This window comes from Phoca vitulina, unplaced genomic scaffold, assembly GCF_004348235.1.
Source record: "Phoca vitulina isolate PV1807 unplaced genomic scaffold, GSC_HSeal_1.0 scaffold32, whole genome shotgun sequence".
Classification (NCBI taxonomy): domain Eukaryota; kingdom Metazoa; phylum Chordata; class Mammalia; order Carnivora; family Phocidae; genus Phoca; species Phoca vitulina.
In genome coordinates, this window is record NW_022589735.1 from 6,522,628 (window position 1) to 6,540,882 (window position 18,255).

General features: G+C 48.4%; 1 protein-coding gene across 1 annotated transcript in view; it reads left to right on the top strand.

Annotated features, from left to right (window-relative positions):
- Window positions 1–9,222: 9,222 nt before the first annotated feature.
- The window catches only part of FSTL4 (follistatin like 4), a 394,520-nt gene continuing 385,487 nt past the window's right edge, over window positions 9,223–18,255 (top strand). The window contains exons 1-2 of the mRNA XM_032425320.1: window positions 9,223–9,451; window positions 17,258–17,393. Of these exons, the coding sequence (XP_032281211.1) occupies window positions 17,268–17,393 (126 nt within the window). The 5' untranslated portion in view covers window positions 9,223–9,451; window positions 17,258–17,267. The remainder of the gene's footprint in view (window positions 9,452–17,257; window positions 17,394–18,255) is intronic.

The window sequence follows — 18,255 nt, forward strand, 5'->3', positions numbered from 1 at the left end:
TTTATTTCAAAAAATCTTTGGGATCTTGCATTTAGATTTAACATCAAAGGAAAGATCTGTAAAAGGAAAAATGCATAAATTTGACTACATGAAAATTAAAAACTTTTGTTCTGGAAAGGACCCTACTAAGAGGATGAAAAGACAAGCGATAGACTGAAGGAAAATATTTGCAAACCACATACCCACAAAGGACTAGTATCTAAAATGTATAAAGAATTCTCAAAACTCAACAGCAGAAAAAAAATTAACATACAAAAAAGAAACTCTAAGCAATCCAAATAGGAAATGGCCAAAAGACATGAAGAGGTATTTCACCAAAGAGACTATACAGATCACAAATAAGCATATGAAAAGATGTTCAACATCATTAGCCATTAGGGAAATGCAAATTAAAATCATAATGAGATAGCACTACACACCTATCAGAATGACTACAATAAAAAATAGTGACTCCAGCAAATGCAGGCAAGGATGCCAAGAAACAGAATCACTCATGCATCGCTGGTGGGAACATCAGATGGTACGAACATCCTGAAAAATGGTTTGGCTATTTCTTCAAAAACTAAACATGTGACCCTCATACAAACCAGCAATTACACTCATGGGTATTTATCCTAGAGAAGTACAAAAATTTATGTTCTTATAATATATGTTCTTAAAAAAAACCCGTACAGAAGTGTTTATAGCACCTTTATTTGTAAGAGCCCCAAATGGAAACAAGCCAGGTGGTTTAACCAATGAGGTTCTTGCATACCATGGAATACTACTCGGTAATACAAAGGAACAAACCACTGACAGGGGAAACAACTCAAACAAGTCTTGAGGTAATTATGCTGAGTGGAAAAAGCCCATCCCCAAAGACTACGTAGTGTATGATCCCCTTTATAAAGCATTGTCGAAATGACAACATTACAGAAATGAGAACAGGTTCGCGATCACCAGGGGTTAGGGATGAAGGGGAAGGGCCAGAGGGAAGGAAGAGAGGTGGTGGTTATCAAAGGGCCACAGGAGGGATCCTTCTGGTGAATGAAGGGTTCTGTACCTTGACTACATCAATGTCAGTGTTCTGGTTGTGCTAGGACACGATGGTTTTACAAGATGTCATCACTGGAGGACACTGGGTAAGCGGTCCCCATGATTGCTCTGGTATTTCTTACAACTCTGTGCGAAGTCTCTAATGATTTCAGAATGAAAGGTTTAATTAAAAATCAATAAGTGATCCATTGTTTAATTTTTCTTTCACATTTGTAAGAAAAGGCAGTGAGCCTGTCGGTGTGTAACGAGTGAGCACACACAGCGGTTAGGTGGAGTTCAAATGAGGGCGCTCATGGCTCCGTCGCTCCCTTTATTTCTTGGCTGCACAGCCCTGACTGCAAGAATGGTTGAGACTGTTATATTTTAAATTGTTTTTCTTCTTAGACATATGTTTGATTTGTGCTCATAATAGATTGTGTTTAAAGACTAGAAACATAAGGAACCTGATAACGAAATACAAGATAATTAAGAGCGAAAAATGGGAAGACTACAATCTTCAAAATTACCTTCACCAATCTGTAAATCACATTTATCTGATAAAAACCCTTCTAGGGAACATCACGATGTGTTTGGTACTTCAAAAACAGTGTTAAGGAGAGAAAATAGAGTGACAATTATGTCCAATTTGGCTTTTCATTTATTGAGAATAAAGGCTCTATCCACACCCACAATGTGCTATTTGCAGAGTGCTTGCAAATAGCGGCCTGAAATCTTTCCCCTCCTGTCACTTATAAACAAAACGTGGAAATTATAAAAATAAAACCATAGTTTTTTTAAGTATAAAATTCCAGAATTTCAGACATCAATTCTTGGAAACCACTTTTTGCCTCTACTTGATGCTATATTAGGGAGTAAAATCCCAAAGTATTTTTTAGCATACATTCAGTCCCTAAACCAGAGATGACATATCATTTTTTTTTAGCATATTTATCTGGAAATTGTATTTTTTCTTATATAATTTAATAAAAATTAAACATTGTGCATTCACTGTTAAATGATATAAAGCAGAATTTTTTGTAATGACTGTATATTATGAATATTATGAACGATCGCATTAAAACAGACTGTAGGATACAATATTTAATATGATACTCTTGTTTAAGATTTCAAATCACCCACTCGTCATAGACCGCACAAAAATGGCAGAAGCAGGTTAAAATTTTTTGAGGATGGTTGTAGTGAGAAGTGTCTGCGAGTCACATCTGGCTAGGCCGTGGTGACTGACGTGTGTGCATACATTTGTCAGCTTTAAAGCATCCTGTACATGTCACTTGTTATCTGTCCACTGCCTCTTATCTAGGGCACTTAGGAAATGGAGGGTCCTGCTTAATTAAACGTTTTCCATAAATAAAAATTCTCTCCATGTGAGCACTGGATTAGAGTCCAGGGACTTCAACCTTTGACTAGCCTGGGGTCCTTAGACAAATAAAAGTGGGATGATGACAGTATTAATCTTGCATGTTGTGTGTCTAAAGGCAGTCAAATAACGGATCAGGCTTTTATGTACATTTGGGCTTCTTTCTCATTTGCCATGTTTTCTACTTCGAGTAAGAAAAAATCCAAACCCAACTGATTTAAGTCGTGAGGGAAATAAGAACCCGAGATAGGGCAGCTTCAGAAGTGGCTACTCCAGGGCGCCTGCGTGGCTCAGTCGTTAAGCGTCTGCCTTCGGTTCAGGTCACGATCCCAGGGTCCTGGGATCGAGCCCTGCATCGGGCTCCCTGCTCCACGGGAAGCCTGCTTCTCCCTCTCCCACTCCCCCTGCTTGTGTTCCCTCTCTTGCTGTATCTCTCTCTCTCAAATAAATAAATAAAATCTTAAGAAAAAAAAAAAAAGAAGTGGCTACCTCAGCAGCTCAATGGCATCCGTAAGTTCTTAGCTTCTTTCCCTGTTTTGCCATCTTTCATGGGTTAACTTGGCTGCTCTCTGGGTCACAGGATGGCGACTGTGGGTCTAGGGGACCCTTGTAGTTAATAATAGCATCAAGAGGGAAAAGGGACACCGTCTCTTCCTGTGCATCTTTTAAAAAAATTTTTTTTAAAGATTTATTTATTTTAGAGAGAGTACATGCACATGTGGGTGAGGGGAGGAGCAGAGGGAGAGAATCTTCAAGCAGACTCCCCACTGAGCAGAGTGGACAGGGGGCTCAGTCCCACAACCCATGAGACCATGACCTGAGCTGAACGTAAGAGTTGGACACCTAACCTACTGAGTCACCCAGGCACCTCTTCCCGCCCACCCTCCTCCCACCTCCCCTCCCTTGTGCATCTTTTTATTCCCCCTAGTTGACTTTCTCTCATCTGTCCTTGGCCAGACTGGGCTCCCTGCTCTCCCCTTAGCCAGTTCCTGGCAAAGAGAACGGGAGCCCCTCGATTGACTTAGACCATGCTGAACAGAATTGACATTCTATAGGCAGAAAAGAGAGAAAGACTATGCATTGGGTTTTGATATGACAAGGGATCAGGATGAGGACAGTTCAGGAAATACACCAACAGATTCAGAACAGAAGGTTCTCTAGGCACCTGTTTGTAGGACATGTATTTTGAGATACGCATTAGCTACCACATACATATACTGTCTGTGTAAGTGATACAGAATTGCATAGTGATTCTGAACGCAGGCTCGGAGTCAAATCCTAGCTCTGCCATTTGCGAGACAAACTGCCTTGGATAAATTGTGGGACTTCTCTGAGCTTCGCTTATCAAATGGGGACCTTATGGTGCTAAGAGAATTAGGTGATCCTATCCATACAAAGGGTTAGGCCCAGTGCCCAATGCATGGTTAGCAATCAATAAACAGAGGGTACTCATGTGGTGCCAGTGAGGAGAATGAGCTAAACACGGCTCTACTTCTCAACAGCTGAGCAGCTGCTAACTGCTTTCACTCCACCAGACACTCTGCCCTCTGCCCAGTTCTGTTCTCCATACAGCAGCTGGAGGGATGTTCAAAAGGTATGGTAGATCATGTCATTCTCCTGCTCAGAACCCTCCAGTGGCTCCCATTACACGTCAAATCAGATCCGGAGTCCTCGTTCATCAGGGCCTCCAGGGCCTAAGTGATCTGGCCCTGGCCACCTCCCCGCCTTCTTCAACAACTGTCCGCCTGGTCCCTCTGCTTAGCGTGCTTAGTGACGTCGGCCTCGCTCACGTCCAGTCAGGTCTTCACACCTGGTGTGCCTTCTGCCTGCATGTTCTCCCCACCAGATCTTGTCATACCTCGTCCCCTCATTTCTTCATGTCTCTGCTCCCAGTGCCTCCTCATCCTTAGAACTTTTCAGCTGCCCTCTTGAAAAGAGTCACCACTCTTCCTTCCTTCCTCTGCATTCTCTAGAAATCAGAGCCCCAGACAAAAGCTTTACACCTCAGTGAGGAGGAGTCCAATCCCAGGAAGCAGGAACGAGGAAGAAGAAAGAGCAGATACGGAAGGCCCAGGTCTGTCATCACGTAGCTCAGGGCTTGGTCTCTGGGGCTGTCCTTACACAGGACCCAGGGCATGCTGCATCTCAGTACGACTATCCAGGGAAGGAAGGGAGAATTTACCTGCTGGCTTCCTCCTGTACCCCAGCTCCCGCTGGTCAAGTCCTCCCCACTCCCCCCGCCATGACCTCCCCCACCCCTCTGTGTTGTGTGGAGCAGCTCCCCCAGGCAGCCTCTGGGGAAGCCAGAGTCCCCAGGGGACTGGTCTGACCACTGCACAGGCATGGATGGAGGCCAGTGTCTCTGTGTCAGTTGGTGCCACATGCAGTGGGGGGGGGGGGGGGGGGTTGGGGGTTTGGGGGGGGGGGGGCCAAGGGGGGGGGGGGGGGGGGGGTCGCTTCTTGGTTTGAGGTGGTGGCAGTAACAGCAGAGGGATCTGTCTCTAAGGCTGTGGGAATAGCTCAGAGGGGTCAGGAAGCAGGACAAGTGGGACTGAGGGTAGGGGCACAGTGGAGGGAGTGGAGGTGGGGGCAGAGAGGTCAGTGTGGCTACTCAGATTTGGGGTGCTATATAAGCTAAGTCCAGTACCAGCTCACAGATCCTCGTCTGGCTTAGTGCTCTTCAGAATACTCAAGATGACTCGCCACAATACTGCACATGCATCTGAATGGAGCATATATTCACAGGAATGGAGTGTCCATAAGGTAAGCACTCATCTTTTCGAATGATTTTTTTTTTTTTCGATTGGCATGTTACTTACCGCTCAATATTGATGAGCTGGAAAACAGGGTCGTGGCAAAAATTTGTGAGTCTGAATAAATAAGGTTGAGTAAAGGAGGTTGGCCCCTCTCTTTGCCCATTGTCCCACTTCATCTTTCTCTCCTGTCCCCCATAGGAGGTGGTCCATTGTGGCTTGGAGGCCTGGCCAGGTCAGCCCACATTCTCTCTGTGCACATTTATTTCACAAGTGACTGAGCTTCATTTCCTCCTACTTGGGGGCCTTCCTTAGGCCTCTTGTAGCCTCAGCCTAGGCCCTGGGAGCCGAATGGGACTTCTGTCTTGGGATTAGTACCACGGTGAAGGGTTTTATTTTTCACGCCCTCCACTTTTACCCATTCACTGTTCCCTCTCCCTCATTGTGGCTTTTCACTCATCCCAGCTTCTTAATTAAAATCCTCATTCTTTAGCGCTTCATCATTGCCTTGAAAAATTTCCCAAATCACACTTACCTCTTGAAGGAATACCTTACTTAATCTCCATGCTGGCTACTTTTCTCCCTAAATCAAAGTTAAACAATTATTTCTGAGTGTGATTTTAGGTCTAGAATTTTGAATTTATTGCCTCCATTCCCTTAATTTCATGATGACTAAGTGGACCATGATTTAAGAAATCTTGGAGGAAACCCTTAACATCATAGCTCTTCTTAAATCAGAGTGGCCCTCACTTCCATAAATCCTAGCAAAAATAAAGGCATGGGCTTGCAGAATGGAAAATGGCCTCAGAAGCTGATTGAGTATGACTGCCTCCCACCCCGCCCACCTCCAACTCCCACTTGAGACATGAGACATGAAGAAACTAGGCCTGGAAAGGCTCGGCCAAAGTGTGGTAGAGGCAGGAGAGGGACCCGGTCCTTGTGCCTTTCTGTCTGGAGCTCTCCAAAGATCCAGACTGGTTCTTCAGTTGACTGCATGGTTTGGTTTGAAGATTTTATAAGACATTTTTTGGACAGGCAGCAGAATATTCAATTATGCAAGACCAGGAAGACTCTTTCCTGCCTTCTCCTACCTTCTCACGTGCCCTCCCAGTTTGGCTGCTAACAGGTGTTTCTGGGTGCTGTCTGACCAGCCCAGGGGGACCTGACCCATAGCTGGTGACAGGGAAACTTGTGGCTGAATCTGGAGGAGGTGCCCTGCTTCTTCCCGATCCTGCGACTCTGGGGTCTCTCTGCGTGACCCGATGAGCCGGTGCACGCTGAAATGGCCTGTAGGAGACCCATTGTTTGGCTGCAGTTTTTTATCATACTGTTGTGTTTTGGGTAAGAATAGAAATAGAAGAAAGTTTTAAAACTGGTAAAGTAAATATCTATAGGAGATTTTTGAATTTGCTCATCTTGCAAAAATACAGTGCTCACTTCCTTTTGTGTGTCTCTGAGTCTGTCTCGGGAAATCGCTCACCAATCCCCTACACTGGGGTTGGAGACAGTTATCTGAACTTATGTTTCCTTCTAACTTCTCCCTTCCAAACTTACTGAATTATATGAATTCAAAACTTAACTCCCCCCCCCCCCTTTTTTTGGCCAAGCATCCCAGTTGGCTACTGAGAAGCATCAGTATGCTTGCAAATTCTGAAACAGGGTTGCAAGCAAATTCTTTGTGTGGAATCTAGCCTGTTTTCCATGTTGGGGGAGTATTATTAAACCAAGAATTGGGGGCCCCTGGGTGGCTCAGTCGGTTAAGCGGCTGCCTTCGGCTTGGGTCATGATCCCAGGGTCCTGGGATCGAGTCCCGCATCGGGCTCCCTGCTCGGCGGGGAGCCCACTTCTCCCTCTCCCTCTGCCTGCCTCTCTGCCTACTTGTGCTCTCTAGCTCTCTGTCAAATAAATAAATAAAATCTTAAAAAACAAAACAAAACAAAAAACAAGAATTGCCCTGAGAGCAAAGCACAGAGCAATTCAGAGAGGTGTCAAGGTCTGCTGGTGTCTGATGCCACTGCCCTGAAGGCTTGTTTTGTCCTTCACACTTCACCTTTTTTATTTCAAGGTGACTTTAATTCCACCCTTATTTTATGCACAGTAGTCACAATGCTCACTTCAGATGTTAGCATTATCTCCAGGGTATGTTCTGTACATCTGGTTTGTAGCAGCTACATTCCGCCCTTCTTCGGGAAGCCAAGGAAGTCTGTGGAAGTCCAGTCCCTGTTCGCTGCACTAAACAGAGCTATTTCAGAGCTTGGTCAATCTACAGACCTTGGCTTACATATGACCCAGAGTTATTAAAAAGACACACCCCAAGGCCTGCCTTGGTTATGTAATAGGGCCACTGGGCTGACTCAGGGACTTTGTGCTCAGAGCTGAGAACAGAAATCTGCTTTTCCAAACACCTCAAAGTGTGGGAGGGGAGCTAAACCCAGTCTCTGTGCTGTGGGGCTCCATCTTGTCCACGGACTTAGAATTAAATTTCAGAGGGAGGCATAGCCTATTTCCAAATTCCCCTGTTTCCTTTTATGTCCAGTCCTTCTTCTCTCTCTCCCAGGATGGAAAGTGCCATCCTTTCCCCAGTCCCGCTATAGAGAATCTGGCCTCAAGCCAGCCTTCGGGGTTCAGTCACGGATGGCCTTGGCAAAGATTCATGGTCAAATATGAGAGAGCATCATTCCTGCCAAGGCCCTGGGGCACTGAGGATGGTATGGCTTTTGTCCTTCTGAGCCCACATCACCGTTTCCAAGTGGGAAGTCACAGCGACGGAGACCTGGAAGTCACCCAGGTCTCATGCACTCCTCATTTTGCAGATGGGGAAACTGATACCTATAGCAGAGATATGACTGGCCTGGGTTATATAGACTGGGCAGTGGTAGGGGGAGAGCTGGATCTCAGACGGAAGCCTATGTGAGGGGAGGGACCATGCTGGTCCACCCACTGCTGTCTTCCCAGCACCTAGCACAGTGCCTGGTACATGGGAGGGGCCCAGGAAATATCTGTTGAAGGAAAGAGCAAATGTAATACCTTTCTCCATGCCAGCATTTTATTCTTCCTCTTCTCTTGAAATTTAACTAAACTTATCCTTAGAAAAATCCCCTCTGTCCCCTCCTCCAGGCCAGAAGAGATCACAGGGGCATGGACAAGACACTGTCCCACTACACCAGCCAGTTACCTGGTGCCCACATAGACAGAGCAGGGGGCAGTCCCCCAGAAAGCCTCCTGCCCATCAGTTACCACCAGCCTGGCCTAGTTAGGATCTCACTCCTAAATCTGACGCCAGACTTGGGCTACAGCTAGACTGCTGGTGGGGGTGGGGAGGGGTGCTAGTTGTTACAAGTGTTTACAATTTATTTGGGCACCAAGACTGATCTCTAGGTCAATTAATGAAAGCAAATGACAACTGAGTTGGGGGTCTCCAAAAGTTCTGGATGTTGAATAGGGGGTCCAGAAAGGTTTGAGAGCCCCAGGCTTGGAGATGAAGTCAGGGCAGTGAAAATGTCTTGTTGGAAGAGAGAATAGGGGACTCTCTTGTCACAGCTTGGCCAGGCCAAGCCCACATCACCTGGGACTGCCCTTGTCTGCCCAGGATTTTGTAAGATTCTCCGGCTGGGAGAGGGCAGAGTCAGAAGAGAGGTATAAAAACTTCGCTCTTTCGCAGGTTGTTGGCTCTCAGCGAGGGGGCGTGTCACTTGACTTAGCCTCCAGGTGTTCTGGCCCGCCGAGGCGCCACAGCTATGGCGGCTGATTAAGACCACTTGTGCATCTTGAGAGCACAGGCTGGGGAGCTCGGCCCGGGAAGGAGCCAGGGGAGGGGAGGGAAGGGGTGTGTTGGGGAGTGGAAGGGGGATGTCGCCTGCAGATCTCTACGAGAGCCCGGGGCTGAAGCGCACCGCCTTCAGCGGCGGGTGCGGAGATCGCCCTGGAGCGCTGGGAGTCCTCGCGCCCCGCGTGCGCGCCCGGCTGCTCCACGCACCTGCCGCGGGCCCCGCGCGGGTCTGAGCGGCGGGCGGGCGGGCGCCGCGCGCACAGGTGGCGGCGATTGGGCAGGCGGGGACCGGAGGGTGACGTCACGAGCTCCGGTCCCGGCGGCAGAAATAGGGCAGCCGCGGCGGCGGTGGTACGGCAGCGGCGGCTCACGGAGCTGGAGCCAAGACAGCCTCCAGCGCGTTCGGGACCCGCCGACAGCCAGAGAGACCGACCGAAGGACGCGGGGCCGGGTCGCCGCCACCGCCACCGCCTCCACGGGCGCTCCCGTCCGCCTGCGTCCGGCCACCTGGTCTTCCCTCGGCCCCGGCCACCTCAGGTACGCGGGCGCGGGGAGGGTGCCAAGCCGCCGCCGCCACCAGTCGGTCCAGCTGCGCCCCTCTGGGGTCCCGGCGCCCGCGGCCCCGCGTTTCGCTGCAGGGCCCGGCGCGGGCGCTCGCTTGTCCTCACCGCCGGCGCCGGAGAGCCAAGTTTGCCCGCCTGCCGGGCGGCGGGCACGGGACCACCGGACTCGGGCTCGCCCGGGCTACCCCGGCCCCGGCCAGGACTCGGGGGAAAGGCTGGGGCGCCGAGGCTGGTGGCCCGGGTCTGCAGTAGGTATCGGAGTGACCCGGCCGGAGCGCGGAGCAGAACCGCTCCCGCCGAGCCCGCTGCCCGCGCCGGCTCCGAGACCCCGCAGGCGCCGCTCTCGGTGCTCGGGCCCCCGAGCGGCCTCGGCTAGCTGGGCGAGTGGCAGCCCCTCGGCTCGGCTCGGCTCGGTGCCATTGGCCCCGGGCTGGGGTGCCGAGCGGGCGTCCTCGCTGCCTCCTCCCTCCAGCTTTGCGGGGAAACTTGCGTGTCCGCGCTGCAGCCCGAAGGGCCCGCTGCGCCCCGCCTGGCGGTCGTTCCCCCGAGGTCCGCCGCGTCTGCACGTTGGGGCTCGGCGGAGGCTGAGGAGGGGGACCGTGGCACCACCTCGTTCCGCAAAGACCGCGGCTCCGGTTCTGTCCAGCTAGTCTCTGTTCCAAGAGAGCGACCGGTGTTCCCTGCCGGGGGGTCACCAGGGAGCAGTTCGTTTGGGGCACGCTCGGGCAGGGAGCTTGGTCCTAAGAGAGCTTGTGCGGTGGGTGATCTCCGCCCCTCTCTGCACCAGCAAAGGACACCTATTTCAAGTTTGGGGGGGCACCTAGGCGACGCAGACAGAGCGCTGCGCTTCGGGCGCTTGTCGCCCCGAGTTGGCGGCGGAGCGCAGCGCGAGCCTTCGGGGCCCCCTTGAGCTGACGAAGCGGCGCCTCCGGCGCACTCGCCCGCGGCCTGCCACCTGAGGACTTCGGCGCCCGCCACTCTGGCAAGGGCAGAAACCCGCTGGAAGCAGCAGGATTTCTCGCAGTGCCCGGGACGTGGCGAGCAGCCCGTGCAGTGCGCCGGTGTGCTGAAGTTGCTGGGGGCCCGCGGAGTCGGACCCTGCTAGGTCTCTATCTCGCCCTGCTAGTCAGTCCCCCTGCGCTGTCCAGCCGACCTCGTTCCCATAACTGTGGCCGACATTGATGAATCGCGCTGCCGTCGCTCTTCTCCGCTCTCCTCTAGGTGTCGCTTCCTCCGAGGTTTCCCGCGAGTGAAAAACAGCGCCAGTAGCTTTGATCGGTTCCCTTCCTAAATTTATCGCAAGCCTGTGAACGGGGAATTGTGCTAGATGGGTCCCCGAGATAGAAACATTCGTCCACATTCTGTGGGCCACACGTAAACAGAATTTCATTAGGAGGTGGCATGGTAACTTAACCAAACGTGCACTGGGAATGGGCCTATATCACAATCTCTGAGGCATCGGGAAGACATTCGGACGTTTCTCGAAGATCTAAAGTTATTTTCCCACCACCAGGCTTAGGGGAAAGTCAGACATGACTTTTAGCAGTGTCCTGTCAGTGCTGGAGTGGGTGGGTTCCTGTGCTTGCCCCTTCTGGCTCCCAGGACAGGCTCTGATCTGGGTAGTTGTCAGGTGGAGGGCTCAGCTGGGGAGTAAATAAATGGTCAGGGGAGTGAATGATGGGGCTTCTAGGACACCAGAGCCCCAGCAATCCTAAGGCAGTAGCTCAAACCACAGCCATGAACAAATGCCCCATGGGGCCCATGGCCACTTCCCCTCTTGGTTTTGTGAGAAGGCACTGCAGCATTACTACAGCATTTCTCTTCAGACACACTCAGCCGAATGGTGGCTTTCTTCCCATCCCAGGAAAAGAGACAGCTCCTGCCCCAAGACTTTAGATTGGGCCAAAGGTCATGCAAGATGATGGCGTACTTCATATATACTGTAATGTGTTAAAGTTGTTCCAGTGGCTTTTTCTGTCTTAGACATTTTTCACCACCCTCAATTTTCCTTAATCTCAGGAAATCTATTTTTATTCCAGAGAGGGGCCAGCCTATTCCCATGGGCCTTGGGGGAACTTTTGTCCCTTGTGCTCTGTCCTGGAGGTGGGTGCGTGAGGGGTAGGTTGGATTTTTCTACTTTGACCCATCAGTTGCTCAGGTTTCTTCTCTTAGTCTCAGAGTTGCAGGATTTTTTTTTTTTTTTTTTTAAGTGATCTTCATGTTGTGATCTTCTGTTGGACCTAATACTATATTCCAGAAACAGGTCATTGAATAGTCAGAACTTCTTAAATCTTTAATTCCTACTTTACCTTTCTTGGTGTGTTTCTGCAAATTCAACCTTCTTGTGTTGCTATGTGTGGTCAAGTGTGTACTTCCTAACTTGATGAAATTAGGAAGTTATTTCAAGAGCACATATGTCCTTACGTTTTCTTTCTCTTAATGCATAACACAAGGCATGGAACTTTGAGTAAAATAGAACTCCTGTTGGGAGAACATGGTACTTAAGCAGTATAATCTAAATGTTGAAATGACGAGGGTTCCTGGAACTCACAGGTGTGTGGGTTAAACTTCCTGGTATCCAGAAGTGTCATAGATTGATACATTGCACACAGACTAATTTAGGCATTCAATTTAACAAATGTTGGAACAATTAACCAAAGATAAAGAGCAGATAATCAACGGGAAATGCAGCGTAACTTCATTATGGCTCGCTGCAGGGGTAGCCTGATAGATTTCCATGCCTAAGTTCCCTGGGTTGGTATTTGAGGGGCTATCTTAGGAAGTTTGAACCCCTTGTATTTTTCTTAAAACACTTGGATATCAAAACTAGGGTCCTGAGCCTTTCAGAAGAAATTCATGTGTAACCTCATGGTGTTAGGTTAGGGTCAATATATTTTGTTTGTTTTGTTTTTTTCTTTTAACACTGGGTAGACCTACTGGAGGCTGCAGGATTTTGGTGGTCTCCAGGTGGTTTCCACTTGTTGATTGCCAACATCCCATTTGCAAAATGCAGTGCTCCTATGGTAATTGGCTAACGCATACACTTGGTTAGTTGGAAAGGTTGGAAGTTGAGGTGCCTCAGGGATCCAAATCTTACTGTTCTCTTTAAGGCTGGGGTGGTATTGCTTGGTTCTACCAAAGCATCTTCATGATTTCTGGTCTTGATGGTTACAAAGAGAAGCCATTTCCATGTGACTAATCTGTAATGTCTAGTTTGGTAACGTTCCCGTGTTCTGGGAGAGATGCTGAGAGAGAACTGGTGAATTATGTCTCTAGAAGCTCTCAGGGTCTGAATTCCCACTCTTCCCAAACAAGGCTGGTTCCCAGAGGAGAGAAGCGAAGTTTGTATTAGAACCATTGCCAGCTTAGTGTCCGTGCATCTCTCTGGCCTCTGACCCTGTTCAATACCCACCACTTGCATGCTGGTGTGTCTTCTGTGGTGGGGCAGATTTGGAATCGACCTATTCACTCCTATTTCTCCCTAATCACTTGCATTCTTACGTCACATTTTTCAACTTTTTTGAAAAAGCGAGTCAGTTTTCTGAATGTCACATCATACAAATTGGTAGTACCTCTATGATTTTAAATACAAGTAATAGTACAGGTAGCGGCTTATAATTATAAAACCAGAAAAATCCTGTGCTTTCCACACAGAGCAGGTAGATGATCTAGTAGGGCCCATCCAGCACTAAGAAAAGCAAAATTAATCTGATCGAGACAGAATGCCAGCATTCCATACGTGTTTGTGATAATGTAAGAAGCAAAGCCATTGCCTAGGGCTCAGGATGCCTGGTTTCAGTCCAGATCTGGCTCCTGACTTGGCTTATACATTGGGTGAATTCTCTGACCTTCCAGGCTTCTGGTGTCCTATCTGTGCCGCAGCTAACCTAGCACCTGATTTTCTTGAGCATGGGGAAAAGTGAGGCTTGGGTGGATAACCTCAGAGGAACCAGGTCTTAAATATCAAGTCATTGTGCATTATGGTTGTTTGAAAGAAAAGGCAGTCCCAGCTCTTTTACGAGAACAATCTCCAATAGATTTATAGCCAGTCTTAGGACTCTAACATGGATTGAATGAAGCTTATAAACCTAAATAGATCTCAAAATGAACTCGAGGTTGAAAAAGAGGGTTTGTGATATTACAGCTGGTACCTTCCCATTTCTATAATGAGGACATTCTTGTATTTTCTTCTGTCTGAAGATCAATAGGGCTATGTGAAGGTGAGGAGGAATGAGTCAACAGGTCTACTTCCCTCAAAGTGACTGTCTTCACCATGCTGGCACTCCCCATCAGCTGAGAGGCATCCTTGCTGCCCAGCATTCTGTGCATCTCCTCATCATTTCTTTCTTTCTTTTTTTTTTCAACTACACTTCTTCCTGGCCAGTGAAGATAGCAGCTATGAGAGCTGAGGACCGTGTGCCAAGTGGCCGCATTCCGGGGAGGGGCGCAGCAAGGAGCAGCCTGGCTCTTTCCTCATGCTCTGCTCCTCTGGAGGAGTGTGGCTCGTGGCAGCTGTCAGAGGAAAGGAGAGGCTCGGGATTGCCTATCTTGCTCGACCTGGGTTTTCCCCATCTTGCTAAGAACAACTGTTTATTGAAACAAAATACTGCTAAGTATTGAGAGGCCGCAGAGGGGAGGATGTGAAGAGCGCAGACGTCTCGCCAAGTCCACCTGTGCGGCTTGGAGTCCCAGCTCTGCCATTTATATGCCACATGGCTTTGGCAGGGTACTTAGCCTCTCTGTGACCTGTCTGCTGTGTCATCTGACTAGGGGATGACTAATGCCCTCCTCATGGAGCAGAAGGGAAGACAGTGAGTTAATACCCGTGAAGTGTTTAGAATAGTGCCTGACACGCATTACTGTTACATAAGTGCTAACCAAAGAGATCGCTTCTATTTTGGTATTAGATAGGTCATCAAAATTGATTTAGACCCAATATTAATTCTTTTTTTATGAACCGAACCATCATAAAACTTGAGTTGTAAATTTGTAGGCTGTTGCTCCTGCAGGTAAAATGAATTGTCAAACACAGTATAAAATGACATCGAACATGCATCCACTGTGCAAATGAAGTCCCATCTGGTGGGACTGGTGGTGGTCTGGTGGTGGCCAAGCTGAGCAAAACGTTACAAAGAAGCTGGGAATATTTCAGTAATTGGCCTGGCTCTTGTGCTTCCTTGTCTTTAAGTCTTTGGGGAACCTCAGCACCAACCAGATAAAACCAGAGACGAGTACGGGTGCCGCAGGGCTAGAGCCCAGGCTTCCCGAAGCACAACTCAAAACAGCCGGTTTAATACCACAGGTCTGGGGGCGCCCTCTAAAATAGTTTCCGAGCTTGCCAAAATAACAATTGAAATGAACGGATTTTATTTTGATGCTATCCATTAATAATAAAACATCAAACATAATTAGTCCTGGATTACTAGACAAACTGAGAACTAAATAGTTGGTTTCGTGGCTTGAATATTTCATAACTCCAGAAATTGACATTTGTATGTTAAGTAAGTTTTGATTATTTTGCTGTTTTTGGTTTATTCAGGCTTGAAAGCATGAGAAGGGAGAAAAGAAGACCTTTTGTACGTGTGCTTCTCCACGAGCACTGTTTGATAGTGGATAAGTAGGGAAGAATTACTAAAAATAAAGTAGGAAGTAGTGTCTTTCTAGTTCTAGCTTGAGTATTGGTATTTTTTAAAAAGATTTATTTATTTTAGAGAGAGAGAGCACACGTGCATGAGCAGGATCGGCAGAGGAAGAGAGAGAATCCCAAGTAGACTCCCACTGAGCACAGAGCCTGATATGGGGCTCGATCTCACGACCCCAAGATCATGACCTGAGCCAAAACCAAGACACCCATGTGCCCCTCAGTATTGGTATTTAAAAAAAAAATTCCAAAAATCTAGTAAGTGCTTTCTGCAGTTCCAGGCACATGGCTCTGCGTTCAGAAGACAACACTTGATGGAGAGTAGGGAGTCGCCCTATTTATCTTCAGAAGAACTGGTGGCAGTTTTTATTTTCTTTTAGTCCTGAATGATTTTTCCTCCACACTCCGCAGCCCGTGTGAAGAACTCACACACTGTGGCCAGAGCCCCGATCGGGAGCGTGGGCTCGGGGGGCTGCCGGGAATGCTCTAGCTCTGTCCCGGGTAGCAGTGCACACGGCACCCTTGCCCTCAGCTCTGCGTCCTTCCGAGTGCACAGCAGGTCCTGACAGTGACGAGACCGTGACCTTCACACTGTGTTTACTGCCCACTCAGACTACTGCCCCGGTCGCTCCAGCTTTGCCAACAGATGTCAAAGATGAAGAGACTGAGAGAGCAATGGAAGCCTGTGGACTGTTTGTACGACAAGAGAAACATTTTCTTAAAAGACTGTCATGACTTACAACCTTGCCTTTTCCGAGGCCAGTGTTAGATGCCATAATTTTTAGCCTGACTTCTCCTTCCTGTGGGCCTTTCTGTCTCAAGTGAGGGACATAAAGCATATCTGGAAAAGCAGCCAAAGGAAGCTGGGAATGTGGTAGGAGTGAATTTGGTGGCGCTGGCGTCAGCAGCAGTGATGGTGGGATGCCTCCAACCCTTCTTGTTCAAAGTAAGCATCCTCCAAAGCTCTTGCCACGGGGGTGAGCAGGCGTGGACTCCTCCATCAGCCTGTGATGTCCGTCAAGCAGCTCATCATTTCTGACGGGGACACCTGCGCTGGACCAGTTCGAGGCCAGATCACATGGCGTGCTGGCCTCCAGGGAGCTCTGTGTCTTCATCTCCCCGGCCATAATCAGGATGCCGTGTGCACCACATGCAATTAAGCACCAAATTGTGTAGTGCGCACAGAAATCAATAACCCCTCTGGTTTCCTTGAGTACGAGTTGTAAATACTGCACGATGAGTTCTGTCTCCCTGGCTGCGTTTCTTAGACAGAGATACTGAAATCAAGGTTGGAATGTTTACAGTGGAAACCTTAAAAAAAAGAAAAAAAAAGGTAGAGCTGATTGGACACGTCCACTAGCCTGTGTCCTTGTCCCATTCGCACCCCAGCACATGATAGGGAGTTGGATATCTGTTGTCGCTGATCCTTAGTTTTTTCATCCGTGTAATTCTTTGATTACTTTGAATTGCCCATTTCTTGTCTTCTAGGACTTCAGACCTCTTACCACATGAGCTTCAGGAACCACCTTAAAGGTTATCGAAATTCCATTATCCATTGGGTGCTTGAATTCCTCTACAGGAAGGAACAGTCTTGAAAGGAAAATATTGAGCCTTAGCATGCCCTTTTGAAGCTCGCCGTCTTGTAGACTGAGACCTCAGCCACAAACAGGGTGCCACACATTTAACATAATTCCTCCTCGGTATTTCTTGTGCACTAATGGTGTGCCCAGCCCCCCAAGGCTTTCTGAAGAGACTGGAGCGCGGCTATGTGGTGGCTGAACAGAAGTGACACAGCACCTCCCCCCTCGCTTATTCTTGTAGCTGGAGGGGTAGCTGGTGTGTGGGGTGGGTTTCCACATAACCGCTAGCGTTTATAGAGTTGTTAACTTTAGGTGTCCGACGCTGACTCCTTCGACCCTCACCGCAACCCTATGAGATACGTATCACTGACCCTGTTTTAGAGGTGAATCAACTACGATTCAGAAGTACTAGAACTTCTCCAAAGTGGAACAGAATGGTTGCTGGTAGGATTTAAACTCTGGTCTCTCTGATTCTGGAGTACAAGTTCTCCCTACCCGCCCTGTGACGTGCTTATATTTTGCAATGCTTAATTCTGAACATTTGTCATTTTCTCAACAGAGTCCACGAAATGAAACCGGGACGCTTATGGCTGCATCTCGCACTGCTTGGGGCCTCCCTGCCCGCCGGGCTGGGATGGATGGAGCCAGGACCCAGCAGAGGCCTGCACACGGGTGTGCATGAGCCACGGACGGAGGTATAGTCCCATAACTCCTGATAGGACACTTAAAACGTGCTGCTTTTCAGTATCAGCATATCTGGTTTCTTCTCTACCTTTGGTTTATATCAGTTAGATTGCAGTGTGAATTTAAATTGTTCCCCCTTTTTGGTAGGGGACAGAAGGACACAACATGCATTGGTCTGGACAGGAGGTTTTATATCACGCTGTAATAGTCTGAAGTCTCTGCAATGCTGAAAACGTGTTCTAAAACCAGGCTTTAGTTGTATGGTTTGTCTTCCACAAAGACCCTCAAGAGAATGGCCTTTTTGTATATTTAATAAAACTCTGAAAATGCAGACTCAATGGTGGAGCACACCCATGTGAATTAATGAAGTCTTTTAATTATAAAATGTGTTTTAAAAGAGAGAGACTCCTTTTCACGTACACAGATAAAAAGAACCAGGCTGAGAAAGAACTGGCAAGTAGGGGTCCTAAGGGAGACTCTCTTAATGAACAGATAAGAATGATTAATGGCATGTGAGGTATATATAAATGCTTCTAAAGTGCTTGAAAAACTTATTCTCAAATGCCTCCCTAGAGAGTCTCGATACACTGCTAATTGCTTAGCGAACTTGGTCTTAAGTACCGGAGAGGTTACCTAAGCTGCACCCTAGCCCTGCTCAGGTAGGAGGCCTGAGGAATTTGGGGCTCGTGAGGGGAACAGCTTCTCTGCAGGAAATGCTCTGTGTGTGCTAGACCCTAAGAAAGGACTACACCCTTTCGTTAAAGCTACCTGGGATTTTCCTGATGACATGGGAAATACACATTCCTACCCAAGAGCTTCTCGGGCCCTTTCACCTTGCACTGCCCTCCTGGTACACGCCCTACCTCTTGTCTC